The sequence below is a fragment of the Micropterus salmoides genome, unplaced genomic scaffold (assembly GCF_014851395.1).
Source record: "Micropterus salmoides isolate LMB-PRFRI ecotype aquatic unplaced genomic scaffold, ASM1485139v1 Ms_hic_scaffold_2, whole genome shotgun sequence".
Taxonomy (NCBI): Eukaryota; Metazoa; Chordata; class Actinopteri; order Centrarchiformes; family Centrarchidae; genus Micropterus; species Micropterus salmoides.
The window spans coordinates 30,466,218-30,488,330 of record NW_024041150.1 but is presented as its reverse complement, the minus strand read 5'-3'; the positions used below and the strand labels follow the sequence as shown (position 1 = coordinate 30,488,330).

Below are 22,113 nucleotides of genomic sequence, written 5' to 3'. Positions count from 1 at the left end.
CGTCACCAGTCAATTCAGACGTGATTGATGGGGAAATCTCAGCTCAGTAAGACATTTTGTCATCATCCTGTCAACATCCTGTATTAGATCTCTCTATTCACTGTCGTTCACTACTTGACTACTCTGTAAAAATGTTCCCTTTTGCCCTTTGCTCAGTTTTCACAAGAAATTTGAGACTTGTTTGAACCTTAAAGGAGATTGGGGCGGCTGTGGCTCAGGAAGTAGAGCGGGTTGGCCGTTAATCGGTAGGCCGGCGGTTCAATCCTTGGCTCCCCCTGATTGCGTGTCAAAGTGTCCTTGGGCAAGATACTGAACCCTGTTAGTTAATGTTAGTTTGCGTTTGAGCACTTAGGCTTAGTGTATGAATGTGTATGACTGGTGAATGCAGATGTACTGTAAAAGTGCTTTGAGTGGTCGAAAAGACTAGAAAGGCGCTATACAAGTACGGAGCATTTACATTTAACCATGTCAAATGTTGTAACTCGGCAGTTTTAGTCAGGTGTTATGAAATAGCGAACATAGTGATGTACAAAAGTGATGAAATCTTTATTTTGCAATATTCTGTTCATGCTGCTGAACATTGCGTACATTATAATGGCATACATGTGTGAAAAGGACAGGACTCCATGTACTTATCTGGACCTCTTGTGAAAATTACACAGCAGCCGGAATTCAAATAAATAAATAAAAACTTTATTAAGTTAACACATTGTCTTTTATTGATGAATACAAATTACCATACACATTTCTATAAAAAATAAAAACAACATTGTAATTCCTACATGTAAGAGATATGTGGTCATGTGTGTGACCACAAATTTAAACATTATTTTTATTTGACAAAAAGAGGCAGTGATTAAAAATATATGAACTCAGACACATGATAATTATTTTGTACATTTCTGAAACAAGGAAAGAAAAACAAGGAAAATGTTTTTTGGGGTTATGGCTTTACCTGTGAACAGTCGTTCTTTGAACAAGACGGCCATGCTAATGGCTCTGCGAGGCTGTACTTCTTTTCATGGTTGTGTGACATTGCCAGGTGTTGGTTCTTCAACTATGAAATGTAGATTCTGTTGACAGGTTTTATGACTGCATAGGTAACATTTTTCAGTCTAATTTCTAAAGTCATGGAAGTTAAGGCTTGTTTGTGTATAATTTATTAATGAAGAAGTGTAGCCCAGGAAAAATGTCTTGGGTTTGGAGCATAGATGAAGTGCTACTCTAGCTCCTCAATACTGGCCAGAGTTTTGAGTTCAGGCTCATTGAACTCATTGCCTGCCACACTGCTGCTCCTTTCCTGGTTCTTGCTTTTGAAAGACTTCCCCAGTTTGACCGATAGCGTGTACAGGACAGAGCTCTCATCCGGTGAAGAGCTGCTGCGGCTCATATGGACACTACGGCTGAAGGTAGATACGCTCCTGCTCTCCGAGTTGGTGGCCTCAAAGAGCTTGCCCATGAAGCTGAGGCCGGCCTGGCGGATGTGGGAGCTGCCAGCAAACACGTAGAGAATGGGGTTGACAGCGCTGCTGAAGTAAGCAAAGGCTATGACATTTGGACGCGCTGTAATTGCCGCCTCGATCACTGAATCATTGCTCGCACATAGACCGACCACCTGGAAGAGGGAAAAAAGAAAAAAAGGTTATAGGTAGGGAGGAAACAGGAAATAAATACATTCTCAATTAAGTGATGTGGACATATGCAGCCCAAAACTAATAAAGGTCCCTCAAATAAAGGCCTGGTCAAAAAACAGTGAGGTGGTGAAATGACCTGTTCTATAATGGCTCTGGTAAATTCAGCTTATTGTCAGCACTAATTCCACTGGTACAACAGCAGAGCCACATCATACAGACCACTTTTGTGGCTCTTGAGTTTTTTTCTTTAAGGAAGGAAAACTGTTCTCACTGCCTATTTCATTTTAGTCGCTTCTACTTTGCTCTTTTTTAACCTGGCGTAAGCTACTGTCAATAAAACTCAACATTTCCTGCAGCGGTTTCACTTTAAAATATATGAGCAAAGGGGAGAATCATTCCCTTTAAGGCTCCTGAAGACTTTTAATGTGAAACTTCACTGTTATTGACAGTCACCAAACACAGAATCAAAAAACAGCAAAGTAGAACCAACTGCAATTAAATAGTGAATGAGAACAGTATTTCAGATAAAAGTAATAATTGTAGATTTTGCATTTAGAACAAACAGCATCAACAGTAAATTATAACAAGAGCATGTTAGAAAAATCTTACTGGAAAAAGTCTTACTAGAATAGGATTTATGTAAAATATGAAGTTGTTTCAAATAAAGGTCTGTAGTTCAGTTGAGCAAAATAGTCCTTCTATTTGAACATTTACATTCATTTGTGAAGCTTTTAAATTCCAGTGATGATGATGGGATGAAGAGTTTCAAAACCCACAGTTTTTATATAACAACTTGGGTTGACTGAAGGATTCAGGGTGTAGTAATATCTTTATTTGTAGGTTTAAAGAAAGTGATGTGTCATAATTGGTCTGGGTCAACATGCATTACAGATATCTTAATCTTAAAATAATTTCATTAATTATGCTGACTTTACTTGTTTGAATGCTTGCACATTTTTGGCATCTAATAGCTCTAAGATCTAAAGCTTAACAAAATCACCTCTATGATGTTGACGATGTGATAGGGCAGCCAGAATATTGCAAAGGCACTGATGATCAGCAGGATGAGGCGGCTGCCTTGCCCTTTAAGGTGGAACTTTGCGCTTTGCAGACGGCAGATGACGGAGGAGTAACAGGTATTGATGAGGGAGAAAGGCACGAGGCAGCCCATGATAGTCTCAAACAGGTACTGGAAGACCCTGTGACCTGTGCTGTCCCAGTGGTATGAGATGCAAAAGCTCAGAGTGATGTTGTTTGGTAGTGTCTTCTTCAGATTACTGTCAGAGAAGATGAGGAAACAATTCATACAAACAGAAAGTAAATGTGACAGTGGATATACTACTACTACTAACTAATACTACTAACAACATGCTTTAATGTATCAGCCCAAATGTATAGCAGATATATCTGCATATTTCTGAACCACACTAAAATGTGTGACAATTGAGAGAAAGGTCTGAAGTGAAGGCCAAACCTTTTTTATATTAACTATACCATGACGAGATGTATGGAAGTTTATTAGTGACAAAACTATTACACAACAAATCAAGATTTAAGATCACATAGGAACAGATATTTAAGATGGAAAAAATCTGTTTTTGAGCCCACAAGAGGAACCATGCAGATTTGAGTGAAGGACGGGGCTTTCTTTTCTAACTGTCTTAAAACCTGCACACTCTCCGTTTGGGCAGTTTGTATTGTTCTCATGCAAACACCACCTGAGAGAATAACAATTGGGTTTGAGTTGTAAATTATGTTCTTAGACTACAGCCACGGCAGACTATTTTCATCATGTCATAAATCTGCATCTGTCATCATGTCTTTTAATTATGATTCATTTGCTCACCTAAAAGCTTTTGTACAGCTGTGATTTTATATAGTGATGGGTCATGGTTAGAGCCTTAAACCCTAGGCCACCTGGGCGCCCCAACCAATTGTTTTCTTGTTGATTAACTTCCATATACATATTGTCTGCCTGCTAAACTGCATCACACTGTTATTGTCTTCGAAAATAACTAATAACTACAATCCAAAAATAGAAAGCATCATATTTCTAATTATGGTTGATTTTGTTATGAAAGAAAAATTCAGATAAGACATTTTCAAATGTATTAATTCATCAAATTAAAAATATTGCTTAAAAATATATTCCACACAGTACTGAACACTTCACATCATGTGGCAGCCATTAAAAAGTGTACTTTGCACATTTAGAAACATTATAGTTTCAAAGGAAATTTTAGTCTTACCTGCGATAGAAAGGCATCGGCAGTGACAGGATGAAAGCTAACACCCAGACCGCCAGCAGGAGAACCAGCAGGGAACGCTTGGTTCTCATTCTCTGGGAGAGAAAAGGCCTTGTTACGGCCAGCCAGCGGTCCATACTCATCAGGCAGATGAGGTAAATGGACACATACATGTTCACACTTGAAAGGTAATGCACCAGCTTGCATGCTGCCAAGCCAAACTCCCAGCCCTTGCCTCCAGCCAGGTAGCGCAGGAAAAAAGGGGCACTGAGTAGCACAAAAGCGTCTGCCAGTGCCAGATTAAGCACCAACAGACAGGTCACTGAGCGCTTCTTCACATGGCAGAGCACCGACCAAACAACAAATAGGTTTCCGGGGAAGCCCAGCACAAACGCCATGGTCAGGATGGCGATCCCAGCCATGGCTGAGGCACTGATAGGCAGAGAAAAGGATGCAGAGGAGGACTGGAAGGTGGTGGTGATATTGGATGCCATCTGGACAGCCTCTGAAGGATCTGAGTTTGGCTTCAACAACTCTGAATCTGACACAAGCTTCAAGAAACAGACAGGAAACAGGATATGTTGTATCAAGTTTTTAACATGTAAATGTGTGTCAATGCCACGGAATATTGCACAATGGTTTTTTTTCTATCTGTGTTACTGTCTTTACACAACATATTTCTAGAACATGACAGACGACAGTTTCCTGTAATCATCAAACAAGCATAAACAAGATAAAAGCTTATGTGCTGCCTTTGTGGCAATACATTTATCCTATATTTAACCAAGCAAAAGTCTACTTGAGATTAAAATCTCTTTTTCAAGAGTGACCGAGACAGCAGCATAAACAGTGTTACAACAAATACATTACAAGCAGACAAATACAATTGTCACACAATATAAACAAGTGAACACAATATCCCGTTAATATGTAATGCAAAGTCAGGGACAAAATTCCAGTTATAATGCATAAACAGATAAAGTTTTCGAAAATAATTTCAATGAAAATTTAGGAGCAATGTCGTTGACCCAGAATGCTATTTTCTTGATGCATACATACATACATTTTCTTGATACATTATCACTGTAAGTTTCTCATGATGTGATAACCGAACATTTATTGCGTTTTTTTATTGCGATTTGTGTGCAGCAAACAAATTGAACAGTGTAGCATGAATAGTCCACTAATATTGCATTGTCAAATAAAGCACTGTGTACTGAAAAGTGTATACTTGTTTTCTTTTGTCATTTTGACTTTTTCTGGTGTGGTGCGACAGTATTAAGACTTTAATTATTATTATTTTATAATTATTATATTATATTATATTAAGATTTTGTTTAATGTCCTGCATTGTTCAGATCTACAGAGATTGAGATGTATATATTTATTTTCTTTTTTTCTTTTTTTGCAATTTGCTTCTGATGCATTGTTTAATTTAAAGTCGTAAAGATGGTCAGAATGTGCTGAAATGTTTTTATACCTGCAAGCCAGCACCTCTCGTGTGCTTTAGCTGTGCAAATAAATCTGAGAATATAAAGGTCTTTTGAAGGAGCATGATATGTGCTGAATTAATCTGACCGGTAATTAGAACCACAAAATGACTAAGGAGCGGAAGAGACAGTGAGGATCAATGTAAACTTATCAAACCTTTTAATCTTCTCGTTCTAAAAGAAACGTTTCACAGAAAGCAGCTGCCTTTATGTTACGAAATAAATTATAATTCACAAATAGTGATGAAATGTTCACCAGTTGTACTTAAATAATAATAGCTCTTTCTCATTAGATTAACGTTCCTTCTCTTAGTTGTGTGACATAATTGTATGCTAAAATGTTTTTGTCAGTTATCTTTAGAGGAAAATCTATTTTGGTAATTGGTAATGTTTTAATGAATAATATAAAACTCCTTATACATCCACATACCTTCAGCTGTAGATCCACTCCAAATGTTTACCAGTTTCCATTTATTTTACACCTTGCCTGATCTGCTATTAACTCCTAGGCTACCCTCTGCTTTAAAGACTGCATGTGAAGAGAAAAATAAATGTACATATATATATATATATATATAAAAATATATTGAGTAAGAGGGGTCATGTGAAGGGAAATCCTGTGACAACAGGAAGCAAGCTTGAGTCACTTTCAACGAAGCCGTTGTTCCTCCTGCACATTTGATTCTATTATTGCAGATTGGTGCATTACATACTACATTATACTGGTATACACAGCAGCTTCACAAAGAAATGTTGACACATCTCCTTTGTAGAGCAGTATTTGCAGTTATCCAGAAAATAGACATGCTAATGTTGTTTCATAATGTGAAATATTTTGACAAATTTTAGAACAGAAAAGAGCAGATGACATCATTTTAAATGAAGAGCAAGAATGAACAGCGCAAGACACCGTCATGAGGGTGAATAAGGCAGGGAGTGAATATTACGGTAAACTGTCAGGATGTTGTTGATACATCATAATACATGTTGAAATCATGCCTCTATCGTGTTCATAGTTTTCTTCTCTTGCACCAGACATTTTGGCAGATTTACAGCATATTTCTCTTTCCACATATCTCATTTGACTCAAGTTAGAGACAGGACGTATTGAATTGCATAAAAAAGTTGTGATGCGCCACATTTTCCGGAAAAAGTGCTTTACATCATTTTGTATTTTTCTGCATTTAGAGTTTTTTACATGCATGCTCACAGTGAAGTATAAAAAATACTTCAGATTAGGGTTTTCTGTTTAAAGCTGCACTAATCAATATGACAATCCCAAAGAAAAACTCTCTACTGTTTTGATTTACACTCATGGGTCAGCAAAAAAAAAAGAAGATAAACCCACTGTATACAACCTGTCCAGCACCAAATGGCAGACAGACAAAGTTAGCAACTAGCTGGTGAACATAGTGGAGCATTGCACAGATAATATTTCCCTCAGGAGTTGGTCAAATAGAAATGTTAACTTTTGACTTTTGTTTTTAGATGGATGGACCATGGTTCATATAGTATATACTGTATTTAAACCAGTTTTGCCTCTGGTCTCATTCTCATTCATTCCCTTCAGTTCAGAACAGTACCGAAAACAACCCATCACTAAAAAAAAACAAGTAATCATGCTTTATAAATGCAATGCAAGAGAACATCAGAAATTTAACTTCCACATTTTAAAGAAAGTTTAGTTTTGTCAATGTTTTATTTTAACTTCTTCCTAATGTGTTTCTGTATACTTCAGTGTCCTTCAGTTTACTTAGAAGTTTGTCTGCCACTGTTGCCTTTATCTAGCTTTGTTTCCTGTCTTTTGTCCTGATCATGTTCATGCACCCTTCCTGCTTGTGTGGTTGTCTGTAAATATTGTCCTCAGTTCTGTTCAGTCTTTGTCGGCTCTTTGTCGAGTGATCCTGCGTGTCTCAGTGTCTCACTACTCTGCTGGACATTTGAATATATCTTCCGTCTGGATTAATGCTTTCAACATTTGGATTCTGCCTTTGTTTGGACATTTACCTGCCACCAACACATGTAAGCCTTGTTTCTGTATTAGTGACTGTTTGCATCTGGGTCCACATCTCTGTTTATTCTGCTTCTGCTTTGTCATTGCCATTGTGGCATCAAATGGCCAAAAAAAAAAAAAAAAATTCGTACAGCTTTAAACACATAAAACATACCAACAAAATGTAACAGAGAAGCACACAAAGCAAACACAACAGTGTGACTATTGTAAAAACAAAGTCAAGTGCGTCCAAAAGGCACAAATAAATCTTGTAAAGAAGTCTCACTGACATCACAGGAAGCATGTACAGTAAACATAACATACTGCCTCTTTTTGAAGGTTAGATCTTGAATTTAACAGGGTTTTTGAAGCGGTGAGGAGTATATGTGTCCTGGATAATACTCCACAGTTTTTTCATATGAAAGAGTTCATAGCAGAGTTCATAGCTCATCAAATATACAGTTCTAATGTGCTGTATTGTTTAAGCACCATCTCAGACACAACAATGTCACTGTAGGATGCCTAGTTACATCCCTTTCAAAGATTCACGTTGTGCAGCAGCTGAATCTGAACTGCTACTGTGAATCTGAATTCTTGACTGCAGAAACCAGGAACCCTTAATGTTGTCCAAATTTTAGAAGTTTTTGTGACTGGACAGAGATTTGAAGGCTGAGTGGTCATTTTTTTTCCCCTCCAGAGGAACACCACCAGCTTCAAGCTTATAGCCTCTTGTGTCCTCTACTTACCATTCTTTACAGGTTTAACATTAGAGCTCGAGTTGGTAACAGATTCTGGATCTTTGTCCTGTAGTATAACAGTATCTGCATCTTTGTCTTTGTCACGGCTGTTTTGGCTGTTCTGTCTGCTCTTCCTGCTAGCCGAGTCCAGCCCTGTTCGCTCAAACAAGCGGGCCATGAACGCCAGTCCTTCTCGCCGGATGTAGGACTTTCCTGCGAAGAAGTAAAGCACCGGATTGGCACAGCTGCTCATGAAGGCTATAGAAGAGGTGACAGCACGGCTGCTGTCCCATATTTTATACAACCTGGAGGATGGGGAAATGAGCAGAGCATTTTATTAGAGACAAATGAGAGAAAAAAACTCTTGCCTTGATGTACATAAATGGGTCACAGACTAGGCAAAATGTATTGTTTTAGGCTACGAGCCATTGTGTTTTGTGACACTGCACAATTTACTCTACAGAATTATTGTAATATTATCATTTTAAAGTCAATTTAAAGAATGCTGCAATTCACCATCTTTCAAAGTGTTAGATGAAGGATCAATATCAATCTCATATCTGTGTGTTAAGTATGGAGTATTGAGATTTATAGGTGACAGTATTTTTGAACTTTGGAGAAAATCAGGCTAGTAGTTTCAAACTGCATCCATTATGCTAAGCTAAATTAACCATCTGCAGGATCTTGCTCCGTACTTAACACGCACACCCAAGAGTGGCCCGCGATCATATATAATGATGATATATAGTAATCAAGAGGTGAATTTGTGCATTATACTTTGTCAAATAAAGCAAGCCAGGCAACCTTCTGTGTTTGAGAACGGTGCTGTCTTTTAATCACCCACTAGAGGGCTGCAGCGCCAAAATAACCAGCCTAGTTCAAATGAACGAAATGACTCAAAAAAACATTAGTTCATCTTAATGAACGAGATTTGAAGATTCGAGTCTGTCAAAAGAGTCGTACTTGCCATGACTAGTCCCGATCCGGCGGCTGTGTTCACTCACTGAGAGCTACAGACCAGTCCGCACAGAGTCTGCATGACGGGGTGTGGGCGTAACGCACATTAAACTACTGGCTACAGTAAACTTCAATCAATATCTGTGACAAGTCTCTCCCTGTCTTTGTGTTTTGACAGGAACCATGTACATATAGGTAAGCAAATAGCACACCGCTTTCTGTTTCATGGGAACTTTAAGTAATCCCTGTGAGTAATCCCCGTTTTTATGAAATGTACCAGTAATCTGATTACATATTTTTTTTGTACTGTAACAGGATCCAGTTACTTCTTTTTGTATCTTAATTAAATAACGCCATTACATCTAATCTCAAACTTTACTTCCAAAGCCTGCTTATAATAATATAATGATAAGCATATTTTCCAAAGTGTTGAGTGATGCACTAAATGGCCCAATTTGACTTTGAAACAACTAATTACTCCCATCTGTACGTAAAGGATAACACTAATGACTGATTTGTGTTTGAATTTTATTAGCTATGAAGGTAAGATGCTCGCAAATTGTCACTTACAATTTTTTTCCTTGACCCTCTGGTAACAAAGCCCATGTAACCTGAGGACAATACAAATGTACTTAGTTAATAGCAGTGAAAAATGTTAATATTAAACCTAGACACATACTGAATACATTCAAAGACTCTATGTACTCTACATCCATACTTGGAAGAATGTGTTACTGTAAAAACAGAATGTGTGACATACTTGCACCATATTGATGATGTGGTAGGGCAACCAAAAGAGGCAGAAGGTCAACACAATGGCCAGGATGAGCTTCTCGCTACGAATTCGACGGCCGAACTTGGTGTTTTGGAGTCGCCGTAAGATGCGGATGTAGCTGACTACAATGATACTGTAGGGAATTAAAAACCCCAACACAAGCTCCAGTGTGTAATGGAGGGCCGCCTGTGCAGAGGAGATATAATTTAATATTCTATCTACTCTGCACCAGATCAAATCACATGCAGGCTGCCTCCAAAAGGCAGCGAGATGTGTTTCAAAATGCAGAGATGCCAACATGATGGAAAGGTGATTTAGGGAAAAAATAGAGAATGATTAGGGGAATCAAGCAAATCAAAATGGTTTAAATGCTTTTCTCTGTTGCATGTAGGATCAGTTTTGAATTCTCCTTCAGAATGATATGGTGTGCCTCATGAGATAACCGGTAACAAATACAGTACTGACAGCTTGGTACTTTACAGATGGCTCTAAATAATTATTAATTTGGAGTACTCCACCATTATCAGACTCACAATATCAAAACCTGGTACCTACATAACCCACAATGCAACTTCAGCGCCAAGAGTTCGGTCAGACATTCAGATGGTTACAGTGGCTAATGTAGGCTCGAGCTGCTAGCCTCAAACATATGAAGCGCCGGCATAAGGTGTCTGGTAACTTTACCTCTTTCTAAGAATCAGGTTATGCTCGATCCAAACTAGTTGACGTGTTTCCTCACCATGTTAGAAATTATAGTTGGCAATCCTTAATCCTCAAAGTAAATAGCTATATGGAGATGCAATATTGTTTAAATAAGGGAAGAACAGTGCACATTTTCAGGCAGTCTCTCCTGGTAATTACAGTGTTGCAAACCCTCCTTCCTGACCTCCGCACAACTGTCCAAATGGTTGTAAATGCTGGATTATCAGTTTGTCATGTTTTAAACATTACACCATCACATCACACAATTCATCAGACTTCACACAGTTCCCTCCGAAGGCTTTATGCAATTATTTTCTCATATGTTATGCTACTTCACAAGACCTCTAAACATTTACATGATTTAAAATTGTTGGAGTCTCGTGTAAATCTAATCCCATCTAAGTGTTAGATTGAAACAACTCTCACTCAACAGTGGAGGCAGCCATACTGACACTTACGTAATGTCTGAATGACAAAAACCACCTCTCTCCACCTCTAACCCCTTCACCAAGCTAACACCTCAGACTCAGCAGATATGTATCTCCATGTATCTCCCATTGAGACACAAGCAGAGAACAAGCAGACAACATGTCAAAGTACCAGAGTTTTACTGGGATTAATAATTGTGATGTAATTACTGAATTTCAAATTGTAATCCCTTAATGTTTAATGCCTTTATGCCATACACTGGACGTGGATGACTGAGAATATTTACAGATTAAAGGTTGCTCTATTCTTGTAGGCATTTTCTATTTTACTATAAAACTTGAACACACAACCAAATGTTGATGACAGAATACATATGAACCTCAGAAAATGTTAAATTAATTATTATTAATATATAATAATATAGGGTTCTACAGCAACATGGTAAAGTCAAACAGCTATGTCTGCGGTCAAGTTGCAATGAGTCTGACCTAATGTTCCCAAAGCAACAGCATTCTCCATAAATCAATATATTTGTGTATCACCATGTCTGTTTTGCTGCAGATCCAGATTAGGATGCATAATGAAAACCTTCTATATATTTCATATTATTGAACTAAAAATATTGAGGATTGTACAGCCTTGGTGGAGAGCGCTTTATGGTATTGACAGTATGAAGGAAATATATTCAGATTTTTGTTTACTCACATAGCTTTCAGGTTCATGGAATGATTTGCATTCCATGGAATCTTTCTTCTCCTTCATTTCTCTGAAGATCAATGCAGGAACAGAGGCAACCATCACCAGCACCCACACCACCCCCAGCACACACAATACAGTCTTCCGGCCAGTGAAAAGACTGAGACGCTGCGGCCACAGCACTGCCACCAGCCTGTAGATGCTCATGAGCATGATGAGCTGGATGGAGGCGTACATGTTGACCAGACACAGGTAGAAGAGGACCTTACACATCACATTCCCAAACACCCAATTCTTCAAAACCAGGTAGATGATGAAGAATGGGGTGAGAGCCATAAGAGAGCCATCTGCGATAGCTAGGTTGAGGATGAGGAGGGTGGTGACGGACTGCTTTCGGGCACGAGCTAGGATGCTCCAGATGATGAAGACGTTGCCAGGGAAGCCCAAGAGAAAGACAAGGCTTAGGATGAGGGCGCCCATAGAGGTTCCAATTATGTTATCCACACCGGTGTCATTTCCTGAACCGGAGGATGTGGAGTTGAGATGAGAGTCATTCAGCTCCATTTTTGTTACCTGCCAAAGAGAGAATATTGGATACTTTCACTTAGTAAATTTAATTTAATCAATCATTTTAATCAAACAGTATTTCCAGTGCAGTTTCCCATACAGGAAGGCATTTTTTTCATGGCACCAACCTACTTTATTACAAAGTGGCTGTAACAACTTCCAGAGATTTTCTGAGCCTCACATCTGACTCCTGCTCTATGTTTTATCTGGCAGAGACCTCAGTTTAACAATACAAGTATGTATTTTTGCAGGAAAGCGTAGGAGTGTTACGCAAGGCTAACAGGTTTTAACGGAGTCTACTAATTCCTCAACAACGAGACCAGACACGAGTGGAGAGCAACAGTCAGTGTGTTTGTGTCAGTATTTGAGCAGTGATCCTATCTGGGATTTATAATGTCTTTATTTCTCATCAGGTCAGGTGAGGTAAGATGCACCATATATGCACCAAATGTATAAGACAACCCTTTTGGAAAATGATTAACATTTACTCAAACAATGTACTTCAGTTAAAAAAAAGGTTTTTGAGGGACAATTTTGTACTTCACTTGAGGATTTACATTTTCTGTTACATTTCCTCCACTACATTTCAAAGAGAGTTATGATAAAACAAAAAAAACACACCCTTTATCTGATAGCTATAAAAAGTGGCTACTTTACAAATTAAGATTTTACATAAAAAACATTATCACTTTATTAAATTTGATGCACTGGAACATATTACTGCTAAAATAAATGAACTACAATTAGCTTCCCTTAGTAACCGCAACATTAAAATGCTTCTGCCATGTTTATGAATCAAAATGCATATAATTAAATCCAGTTATGATATATAATATAATTCTGACAGACAATTCTGCTGCACAAAGTGTAATATTACTTTTGATATTTTTTGTCTTATAGCTGAATGAAAGCAGCGCTTTGCAGCCAGGATCAAAAATCTTGTGGAAAGTCTTCCTAAATGATTCACAAGTGAATGTTAATGGTTTTGAAATAACATGTTCAACAATCATACACGGGCTTAATGTTTGGTTGTCAACATACTTTTGAGTGATGAGTTATTTTCCCATGTTTTTTTGTCTATGTGGCTAATTGGGACAACATTTTTTGAAATTGGTCCAGTATTGAGCGAATGTGGTGCAGCTGGCAGCAACGAGACAGTATTCCTTGCGCACATTTGTGCCCCTTCAATGTACGTCTACTAAAGTGCTTTTGCTACGGACAGGCTCAGATTGTAATAATACGTGTCTGTAATCATTATGGACTAACTGTTTAACCAGAAACAGTCTCTATAGCTCTCGTCAAAGCCTCCAGACCACTGATAATAGGGGCCTGGTTGAAAAATACAAAAGGTGCTCTTTAACAATTAGTTAAAGGGGCATTATGTAGCAGCCACTAGCAGTGTGGTTTTAAAGAGGTGGTACTATGCTTTTTGGCTTTTTCCCTCTCCTTTACAGAGATATCTGTTTTGTGCATGTCACAGGTTTGCAAAGTGAAAAAGCCCAAAGTCCACCCCAAAGGTAGTTCCCATCTCCCATAGAAAACTCTGCTCGGAACTGCCTGAAAACAGCTTGTTTGTAGTCCAGCCTTTACTTACGTTTTTGTTGTGAAGTCACAAGAAAATACTCGCCCAGCGACTAGCCTGACACGCCCTCAAAAACACCGGTGGAAAACTACTGGGCTGCAGGACACCTCCTCTCCCTTCCAAACACTAGCTACCCTCCAGACAGTCAATGAACTTTATGGATGAAAGACACTTTTGTACAGATTTACAGATTAATAACTCACCAACTCACCACTCTGAAACTCTTGCTCCAGTCCATATTGCCAAGATGGTCGGCAACATGTAACCTACAGCTGAATCGAAGCTGTTTACCGTCTTTTCGCTGACCCGCCTTTCTCTGCTTCTGATTGGCTAGTAGTCCTTAACTAGGAACTGCGCATATGCAACTCCCAACAAAGGTAATTTAGAGACAAGAAGTAGGTGAAAAGAGGAGCTGCAGCAATGTGCAGTATGACAAAAAATATGGTGTTTCTTTGAAAATGAAACCATGTAAACCTGTTCTGGAACAACCTCTGAATAGGATTTTGAACCTGAAAATGAGCATAATACCACCTCTTTACATTGCTACCAGGGGTGTGCTCGTACGCGTGCTCGCTTGAACTCATAAGCGAGCATAATCCGAAACACAGCAACTTTGATACAGAAATCCTGCAATAAACGCAGGAACACCAGCATGCAGGCCGTGGCTTTTCACATGTTCAGGCTCTGTTACTTTAACGTTCCCGTCTCAGAGACAGATAAACACCGGCTCTGTAACGTTACTTCATTCAGCGCAGCGAGCCGCCTATCGGCACAATTCTCCCGGAAAAAAGGCAGAGTGACAGCGGCTATAGACAGGCAGGGAAAACAGAATTCTGACTTTTTTTTCTCAGAATTCTGACTTTAATCTCAGAACTCAAAAAAAAAATTTCACATATGGCCCTAATCCTCTTCCGTATAAAACCCTATTGCAATGTTAAAGTAATAGTTTTATCAGCTGCATGTTGAACTAATCCATGCTAGTTACACGATCATGGTATATTTACTGCATTTAGCCGACGTGCTACATCGTTAACGTTAGCTCACCTGCTGCTTTCAGTAACTACCTTTACTATCTGAGCATCTTTCACCGGAGGCTCAGCAATGTCAGCACAGCTAAATGTTTTGGATGATAATGAAATGGGTAGTGAGCTGTACTGAATATTATAATGAGATTGTGTCACACTTTATAACAATAAGACCGCAGTAAGTAACTATACTGTAGAGTTAGTGTATGACTCTTCCTCTGGGTTGTTGTCGCTGTGAAGTTGCAGTATTGTAAATTATATGGGTCACGTTAGTTACAGCGACTGAGAGGTGGAGAAGCTGTGTACCTGAGTATGGGTAAAACCACAATAAACCTAAACTGAACGTTACGAAGCAAACAGCAGCAGGGCCGAGCTACTGTAGCGTTAGCTGGCTGCTCCTGGCTGCATCACTATAGGCTAACGTTAGTAAACAAATCGCTCCACATTTGCTTTTTACAGTTACATCCTTTCTTGCAGGCTAAATCAACAGTGGTACACAGGATAGTAACATGGGTTGTTCACACGCGTTAGTTGGTGAAGTAATGTGGAAAGCGAACTTTGCACCAGATAACATTAGCAACTGCTTGGAGTTAGCCCGGCGAGCTAACGTGACTTTCTCTGTGTTTCTCCAGCTTTACTAATGCTCACTTTGTTCTTACTCAACATCATCTGAACCTGTTTGGTCTGATGGGCTTCAGCACATAAAACTTTATTGTTGTTTTGTATCCTTACGTGGAGCCTGTGTTTTGCTGTGAGACGGTCGTTTTATGGTGTCAGTGGACTGCATGTCATTAGTACGAGAGAGGCTCGGGAGCGCGCACAGGGCAGAATAGTGGCGGATACAAGCAACAGAGAAAAAAGACGTGTGCTTCATTTCTAAGTGAGTTTTGAGCCCACTGACAATAAGGCAATGAAAATTTTATTAATTTCATTGAAAAACTTACTTACTCTCCTAAACCTAACCTGAAGTAGTTTTGTTGCCCAAACCTAACCAAACTGTGACCAATTGTCAATGTTAACCACGTGTTTAACAACATATGACTGCGTATAGTAAGCCTGTCACTGGTACTTCCCAACAGCCATATATGTCAGTTTGGGAGTAATTGGCAAACGACCTATTCTGTCATTCTGGTATGTGTTACAAAATTAACGTTTAATAAGTGACGTGTCATCACTTGTTCCACATATCTTGCCTATTAGTTTAAGAGCTCGCCCTTTAGACTGCTTACACTCAAACTATGCAGTGTCAGTACTCCTGTACATAATCGAATATTCAAACCCCGCCAACCAAACCTGTTTGATGTTTGTTACCAACTTGCATAGTAATTATGGACTATTGCCATGTAAATAAGTGTGTAATTGGTGTTGTGGTGAGTTCCAGTTGATAACAGGTATAAACACTGAGAAATCTAGATATTGACTTTTAGCATTACTCATATACCTATTAAATACTACAGCATATAATAGGTTACATTCTAATGTACGTTAATGAGGAAGCTTTAAGCACTTGATTTGTCTTACAACTTTCATTTGTCATCTAAGGGGATGGGACCATAGATACTGTATTTGATAGCTTTAGAAAACGGTGTTTGTTTTGAAAATAAGAAAGGTAAATGGAAGAATAAGAAGTTAATTATGAACTAATTTACAGATTTGTTTTTTTCAAGGTACAAGGTTGTATATTAGTCATCATACAGCACAAGGCTGCATAACGAAATGTAATATGTAGTTCCTTCATGATACACACACAACATATGATCAAGTGTAGGCCTACATTAAAATATGGTAACATATAAAATAAAATTAAACAATATATACAGTTATTTATACACTAATATACATACGCAAATACACCCCGAACATTCCACAGTGCATGTTTTTAATTTGCATCTGGGTCAAATGTAAACAGCAGCAACCAGATGACAATATGAAAGTTTCATCTTCACAATAAACAGTCTGACATTTGGGAATCAGAGTCCATTTTGACTGCATTTGAGCACCAAGCATCATCGATGTAAAACACAAAGTCCAACATGGACCACCTGCCGAGTGCTTGATCTGGGAAGTTGATGGGGCAGGTCTCTGCAGTGATGAGGGCACAAAAGTCTCTGAATACCGTTGTCTGGTCAACATGAGTCCCATTTTGTCCAGACCGGATCACTAGGAGCAGAATTAAATTCAAACATGGCTCTTCTCCTTGCTCTCTCTCTCTCCTCTGCACAATTACTGCACCCGCCATGGCACCTGGTCCGGTTGTTTGTGCCAGGTGGATCGTGGACTGCTGCTATTTAATCCAAAAACCCATCGTCTCCATCTTCCAATGACTTTATTTATGTCAGAGGTAACGCATGTTTTGGCAATAAAGCCGGAAAAACCAAAAGTGTAGTGAAGTTTGAAGGAGCTACCAGCTGCTGCTTCTACAAGCACTGCCAGCTGCCATAGCAGCAATTTTTGTTAGTTTTTGTTTAATATTGCAGAAAATAACCATGTTTGAAAACCGCACAAAAATTCTTTAGAGAAAAATAACATTTTGGTGCAATACACAAATACAATAAAAGCAATAAGATAGAAATTGTGGTGACTAAAAAGCTAAATGCTACATGTGGCCAAGAGTGTTTCACTATTTTTTTTATAAAAAAAGAGACATTGCAAGCAATAAAAAATAAAGGCTTATCCAAAGTATTTATGCTGCTAATGTAATAGTTATCTTAAGTCATGTTCTTTTCTTTTTTTTCTACCACAGATGTACTTGCATGTGTTTATAATTTAAATATTGTGGTATAAAGCATTTAGGACAGAGGCAAAGAAATGTTGTTTACCGAAAGCCGGTCAAACCACATTGAGAGTGGCATCAAAGCATCAGTATCAGGCATTGAATCTGTCAGATTGTGCAATAACCCAACAACCAGACGTTGTAGACTCATTTCCTCTGTCTTTTTGAGGTTTTTCTGTTTCCGTTCCTCTTGTGTTTTTTCACCCTTTTGTATCGTTACAAAAGAGTAAAAACATTTCAAGTTTACTTTCTTCCATGTTTGTACAAACAGAGCTCCCCGTAATAGAACTTTCCACATCACAGAAATCTGACTAACTCAAAAGGTGTTTTTTGTGTACCTTGTGACTCATACACATGAAACGAACCTGTTCTGCCTACAAAGAAAAACCATACAAACAGTAACTGCACAACACATATGAATGAGAGTGTAACAGATTTAGCTGAAATTGACATATTGTTCATATTTGAACCAATCACAGATGCCAAATGAACCTGACAATAATGTCACAAGACCACATGAAAAACTTTGCTTATTGTCAATAGCAACAAACTGCAGAAAAAGAACTCCTGTGAATCCTCAAAAATAAAACAAAAGGTTCTAGTTTTTCTTCCAACAGTAGCCGTGACTTTGGCTGATTGCAGAGATTTATTGGCGGTTGTAACTGCAGTGTTGTTACTGACAGAAACCAATACAGACTCATGAACAAGAGATGGAAAAATTAGATGGACTTACCAAGTCATCGACTGCAAATCCCAACAGAAGCAGGAGGACACTAAGAGCTGAACAATTTCAATCTGTTGTAAATGTTACCTTTTTTCCTTTTCTTTTTACCTTGTCTTCTCCCCACGTGTTCCCCCTCCCACTCTCTCTCTCTCTGTGTGTCAGTGATTGATCTGTCATGCTTGCTGTAACATGCAGTGTAGTGAAAGGGGAAGGTGTGTCCCCTTTACCTGGCCTGCCTCTGCCCGGGCAGTCTGTCAACATCCGAACATGTTGAGAGACGAATTTTATCTGTGTAGAATTCAAAGATGTCCAGTTAGAGAAAATTTCCCGAAGCAAAGGTCTAAAACAACAAAACGACTAACTTGCGTTATCATTCAGAACCATAACGTATAGTTTAAAACTCAAATAAAATGCTTAATTTTTTGAAAAAATTAAATAAAAAGTGTAGCTTGAAGTGTAGTCTTAGGTGTGTGTTTCCAAAACGTCTCTGGCCTATTAGTCACCCAACCATAAAGATACACAAATATTACATCCATGGGCATTGATCAGCATATAACATCATCTACCCTTGTGGGAAGACGATTTGCTCCCATCCAACCACAAGAGCATTAGTGAGGCCAGATAGTAATGTTGGGCAATATAAGGCCCGGCTCAAAGTTGGCATTTCCAGCTGGTTCAGGTCAGGGCGCAGTTCTTTGCACTGAACTGTAAAAACAACAACAACAAAAAAACATTTCTTTATGGACCTTGCTCTGTGCACAGGGGCATTGTCATGTTGAAACAGAAAAGGACCTTTGCTTAACCTAAAGCTGGAAGCACACTATTGTCTAAAATAGCACTGTATGCTGTAGGCTTAAGATTTTCCTTTCCAACAAAGGGGCCTAGCCCAATCCATGAAAACAGCTCCAAACTGAAAGTACACAGAGGCAGGTTTGTCCACATATTTGTGGTCATACAGTGGATATCTCGTGTGTATTTGTGTTTATTTTATTTTATTTCATTGTAATTTAATTCCATATTTAGCACTCGCTTCACTCTTGCCATGTCCTTGTTCAGAAACATAGGTTCAGAATTTTTTTCTCACAATATGTCCACACACAAATTTACATGTTTACTTTAGTTCCAACGAAGATATGTATTAAAATAAACAAGCAAGACAAGAAAATCATGTCTTACAACTTTCACTGTCTTCAAAAGGCATTTGGTTATTTCACATAGAACCAGGCTACATAAGCAATGCATCTAAAGACCAGTTACAACCAACTATGGCATGTCCATTCCTTAATAACCCTGTAAATGAAGGTGCTCAGATTCTACACAGATCGTTTACACTACCAGCCCCCAAGGCCATCAGATGATCCACTGTAGAGTATCTGTGGGAGAGATACCATTGACCACTCTTTAGTCTTTATGCATAACTCTGCTTTTCTTTGCCTGTGGGACTTTCTAGCACAGTGTTGGTGATGCAGAAAGTCTTGGGAAGGCAACTGTATGCCTGGAAATAAGAAGTGTATACCTTGCTAAAGCAGTACCTGAATATTTTCATCACTTTTCCTTGTCATCTTGAAACACAAAGAAGCATGTTTCATTCAATTGCAGGTATGTGCCAGTTAAAATAAATGTAAAGTAGCTTACAGGCTGACATGTCGCTGTATGAACTTAATCCTTAGTGTTTCACTTTATCTTATCAGCACAGATCGATGACAAATCAGCTATTTCCTTTCCTAATCAAATATGTTATAGCAATAACATGTAGCTGCAGAGGGCAAAACCACATTTGAAACCAAAGTTTTAAATATTCTTCTGGAATGTGAGACAAATGTTCACATAACATAGTCAATGTTAACCCCTTGATGCCTGATTTTTTTTACAACCCCCCCCCCATAATTTGTGTTTTCATTTGCTTTCAAGCTGATGTTAGATTAAGTGAAGATTGTTAACTTGTCTATAGAACATAGAAAAGATATAAATTCAGGTATGATGCAAATTAGCGACAACAGACATAAACAAGAAACCAGGGCTTGCAAAAGGTTCCTAGGAATCGAATATGCACAAGGTGCAGGTATTGGGGGAATTCATGCGCTATCTTGACTTGCAATCTGAAAGGAAGAGGTGTGATGCGAATTCGCGAAAAGAAGTGTGTGCCACGCTATAAGAACAGTGTACTTTGCACTTAACATGTTCTTGAACGTTTCCATTGCATTTCCTGGTCGCCTTGGAACGCAGACCATCAAAGTGGACTTCTACTCATGGTTTAATGTGTTTGCACAGCATTCCCAGATGTTATCTTGGCAGTGGACAGCACTCACAATAAGATGAAGTTTTCATCTGGCCTCAATGAGGGATGTGTCCCTGAGCAAGACACTTAACCCCTAGTTACTCCAGAGCCGTGCGATTGTTTCTTTGGATAAAAGCGTTAGCTAAATGAATAAATGCAATGCTCAGACAACATGGGTATTAAGCTTAAGCTCAGCCCCCCCGACAAAAGAATAGAATTTATGATTCTTTGTTTTATTCCAGGATTGTTTGTTGTCCTGTTTTGATGTTTTCTTTCAGAAACAGTGCATGAAAACCAATCCATCCGTACTGAGGGTAGAAACTCACCTATTCCTTCCTACATAAAATGAACCTAAACCTGTATGTGTGTTTGGATTGTGGGAGGACACCAGAAAATCCACACAGACAAAGAAACCCAGGACCGTCTTGCTGTAAGATGACACTAGCTACTGTGTGGAAATGACCAGATAAAATCTTCCATACAAACAATGCAATTAAGTTTATTTTTTTTAAGCGTGCTCTATACTCAAGGTATTGCAATGCATTTTACAATTTTCAAGTGTCATCCCAGGTTGACAGATTAATAGTGTTGATTATTCTGTCTGATCATTTGTGCTGAAGTGTAAAGTTTCCACATAGTCCAAACCTTTTTAGTTAGAATTCAGCACTTGCAATAACTTGCAAGTTTCTGTTTATATAGCGCTCAACCTCCTACAAAAAGTATTTTTCTTCAGAAAACAGACATACAGCATGGGATTGCATGGAAGACATGCGTTATCATAGGGTTTAATCTTCCCTCCTTGATAACATCTGATCTGCAAATAACTGAATGGAATATGAAGGAAAAATTTGTGGCAGGTATTTTCTCTTTTGTCCTACCATCAATAATATTTTCTCTTTTTGTCCTCCGGAACAAGGTTCCATGAGTGAGAATTGTTTCAGAAAAAAACCCCTATAAATTGTCAACACATACACACACACACACACACACACACTTATTACCATAACTTGACCAGCTGTGCAAACACTCCAACATCGTATCATTCGTAATTCAAACCAAGCCTGGGATAAAGAGGCTGGGTGAACATGGTTTGGACTTTGTGGAGCAGAACCATCGGGTCAGAGACATGATAAAAACACAGAGTGCCTGCTTTATATTCCAGATGAACTCCAATCTTGTACGAGCAAATTCCTGATACAGTCGTTTCTACATTATTGTGACGGAACGAGTAACCATTTGCAGTGCACTCTAAACTCCAGGACTTGTCATTGTTTCCAAAATGTGACTCCTCTGATGTTCGGTTGATGTCCTTGTATGCCACTGCCACAGACAGAGTGCGTGCATGCCACTCCACCTCCCAGTAACATCGCTCTAACAAACCCTCTCTGCACAGCACCTGCGGGAACTTAGTAAACCTGTCTGGCTGAGCAGCATACGGGCAGGGTGAAGGCCTCATCCTGCGGTTGTCGCCTATCAGGTGGAGATAGGGGTAGTTTGAGTTCACA

The 22,113-nt window shown here is 38.8% G+C and overlaps 2 protein-coding genes across 2 annotated transcripts; both read right to left on the bottom strand.

Moving 5' to 3' along the window:
* Positions 1-672: 672 nt before the first annotated feature.
* Positions 673-7,282, bottom strand: ltb4r (leukotriene B4 receptor). Its single transcript, XM_038731136.1, has 4 exons — positions 5,801-7,282; positions 3,884-4,431; positions 2,635-2,911; positions 673-1,615 (listed from the first exon to the last, which is right to left on the bottom strand). The coding sequence occupies exons 2-4, from the start codon at positions 4,372-4,374 to the stop codon at positions 1,220-1,222; spliced, it is 1,164 nt and encodes a 387-aa protein (XP_038587064.1). The 5' UTR covers positions 4,375-4,431; positions 5,801-7,282; the 3' UTR covers positions 673-1,219.
* Positions 7,283-7,426: 144 nt separating this feature from the next.
* Positions 7,427-18,580, bottom strand: LOC119912123 (leukotriene B4 receptor 1-like). Its single transcript, XM_038731138.1, has 5 exons — positions 18,340-18,580; positions 11,669-12,232; positions 9,818-10,018; positions 9,628-9,668; positions 7,427-8,405 (listed from the first exon to the last, which is right to left on the bottom strand). The coding sequence occupies exons 2-5, from the start codon at positions 12,221-12,223 to the stop codon at positions 8,102-8,104; spliced, it is 1,101 nt and encodes a 366-aa protein (XP_038587066.1). The 5' UTR covers positions 12,224-12,232; positions 18,340-18,580; the 3' UTR covers positions 7,427-8,101.
* Positions 18,581-22,113: the final 3,533 nt, after the last annotated feature.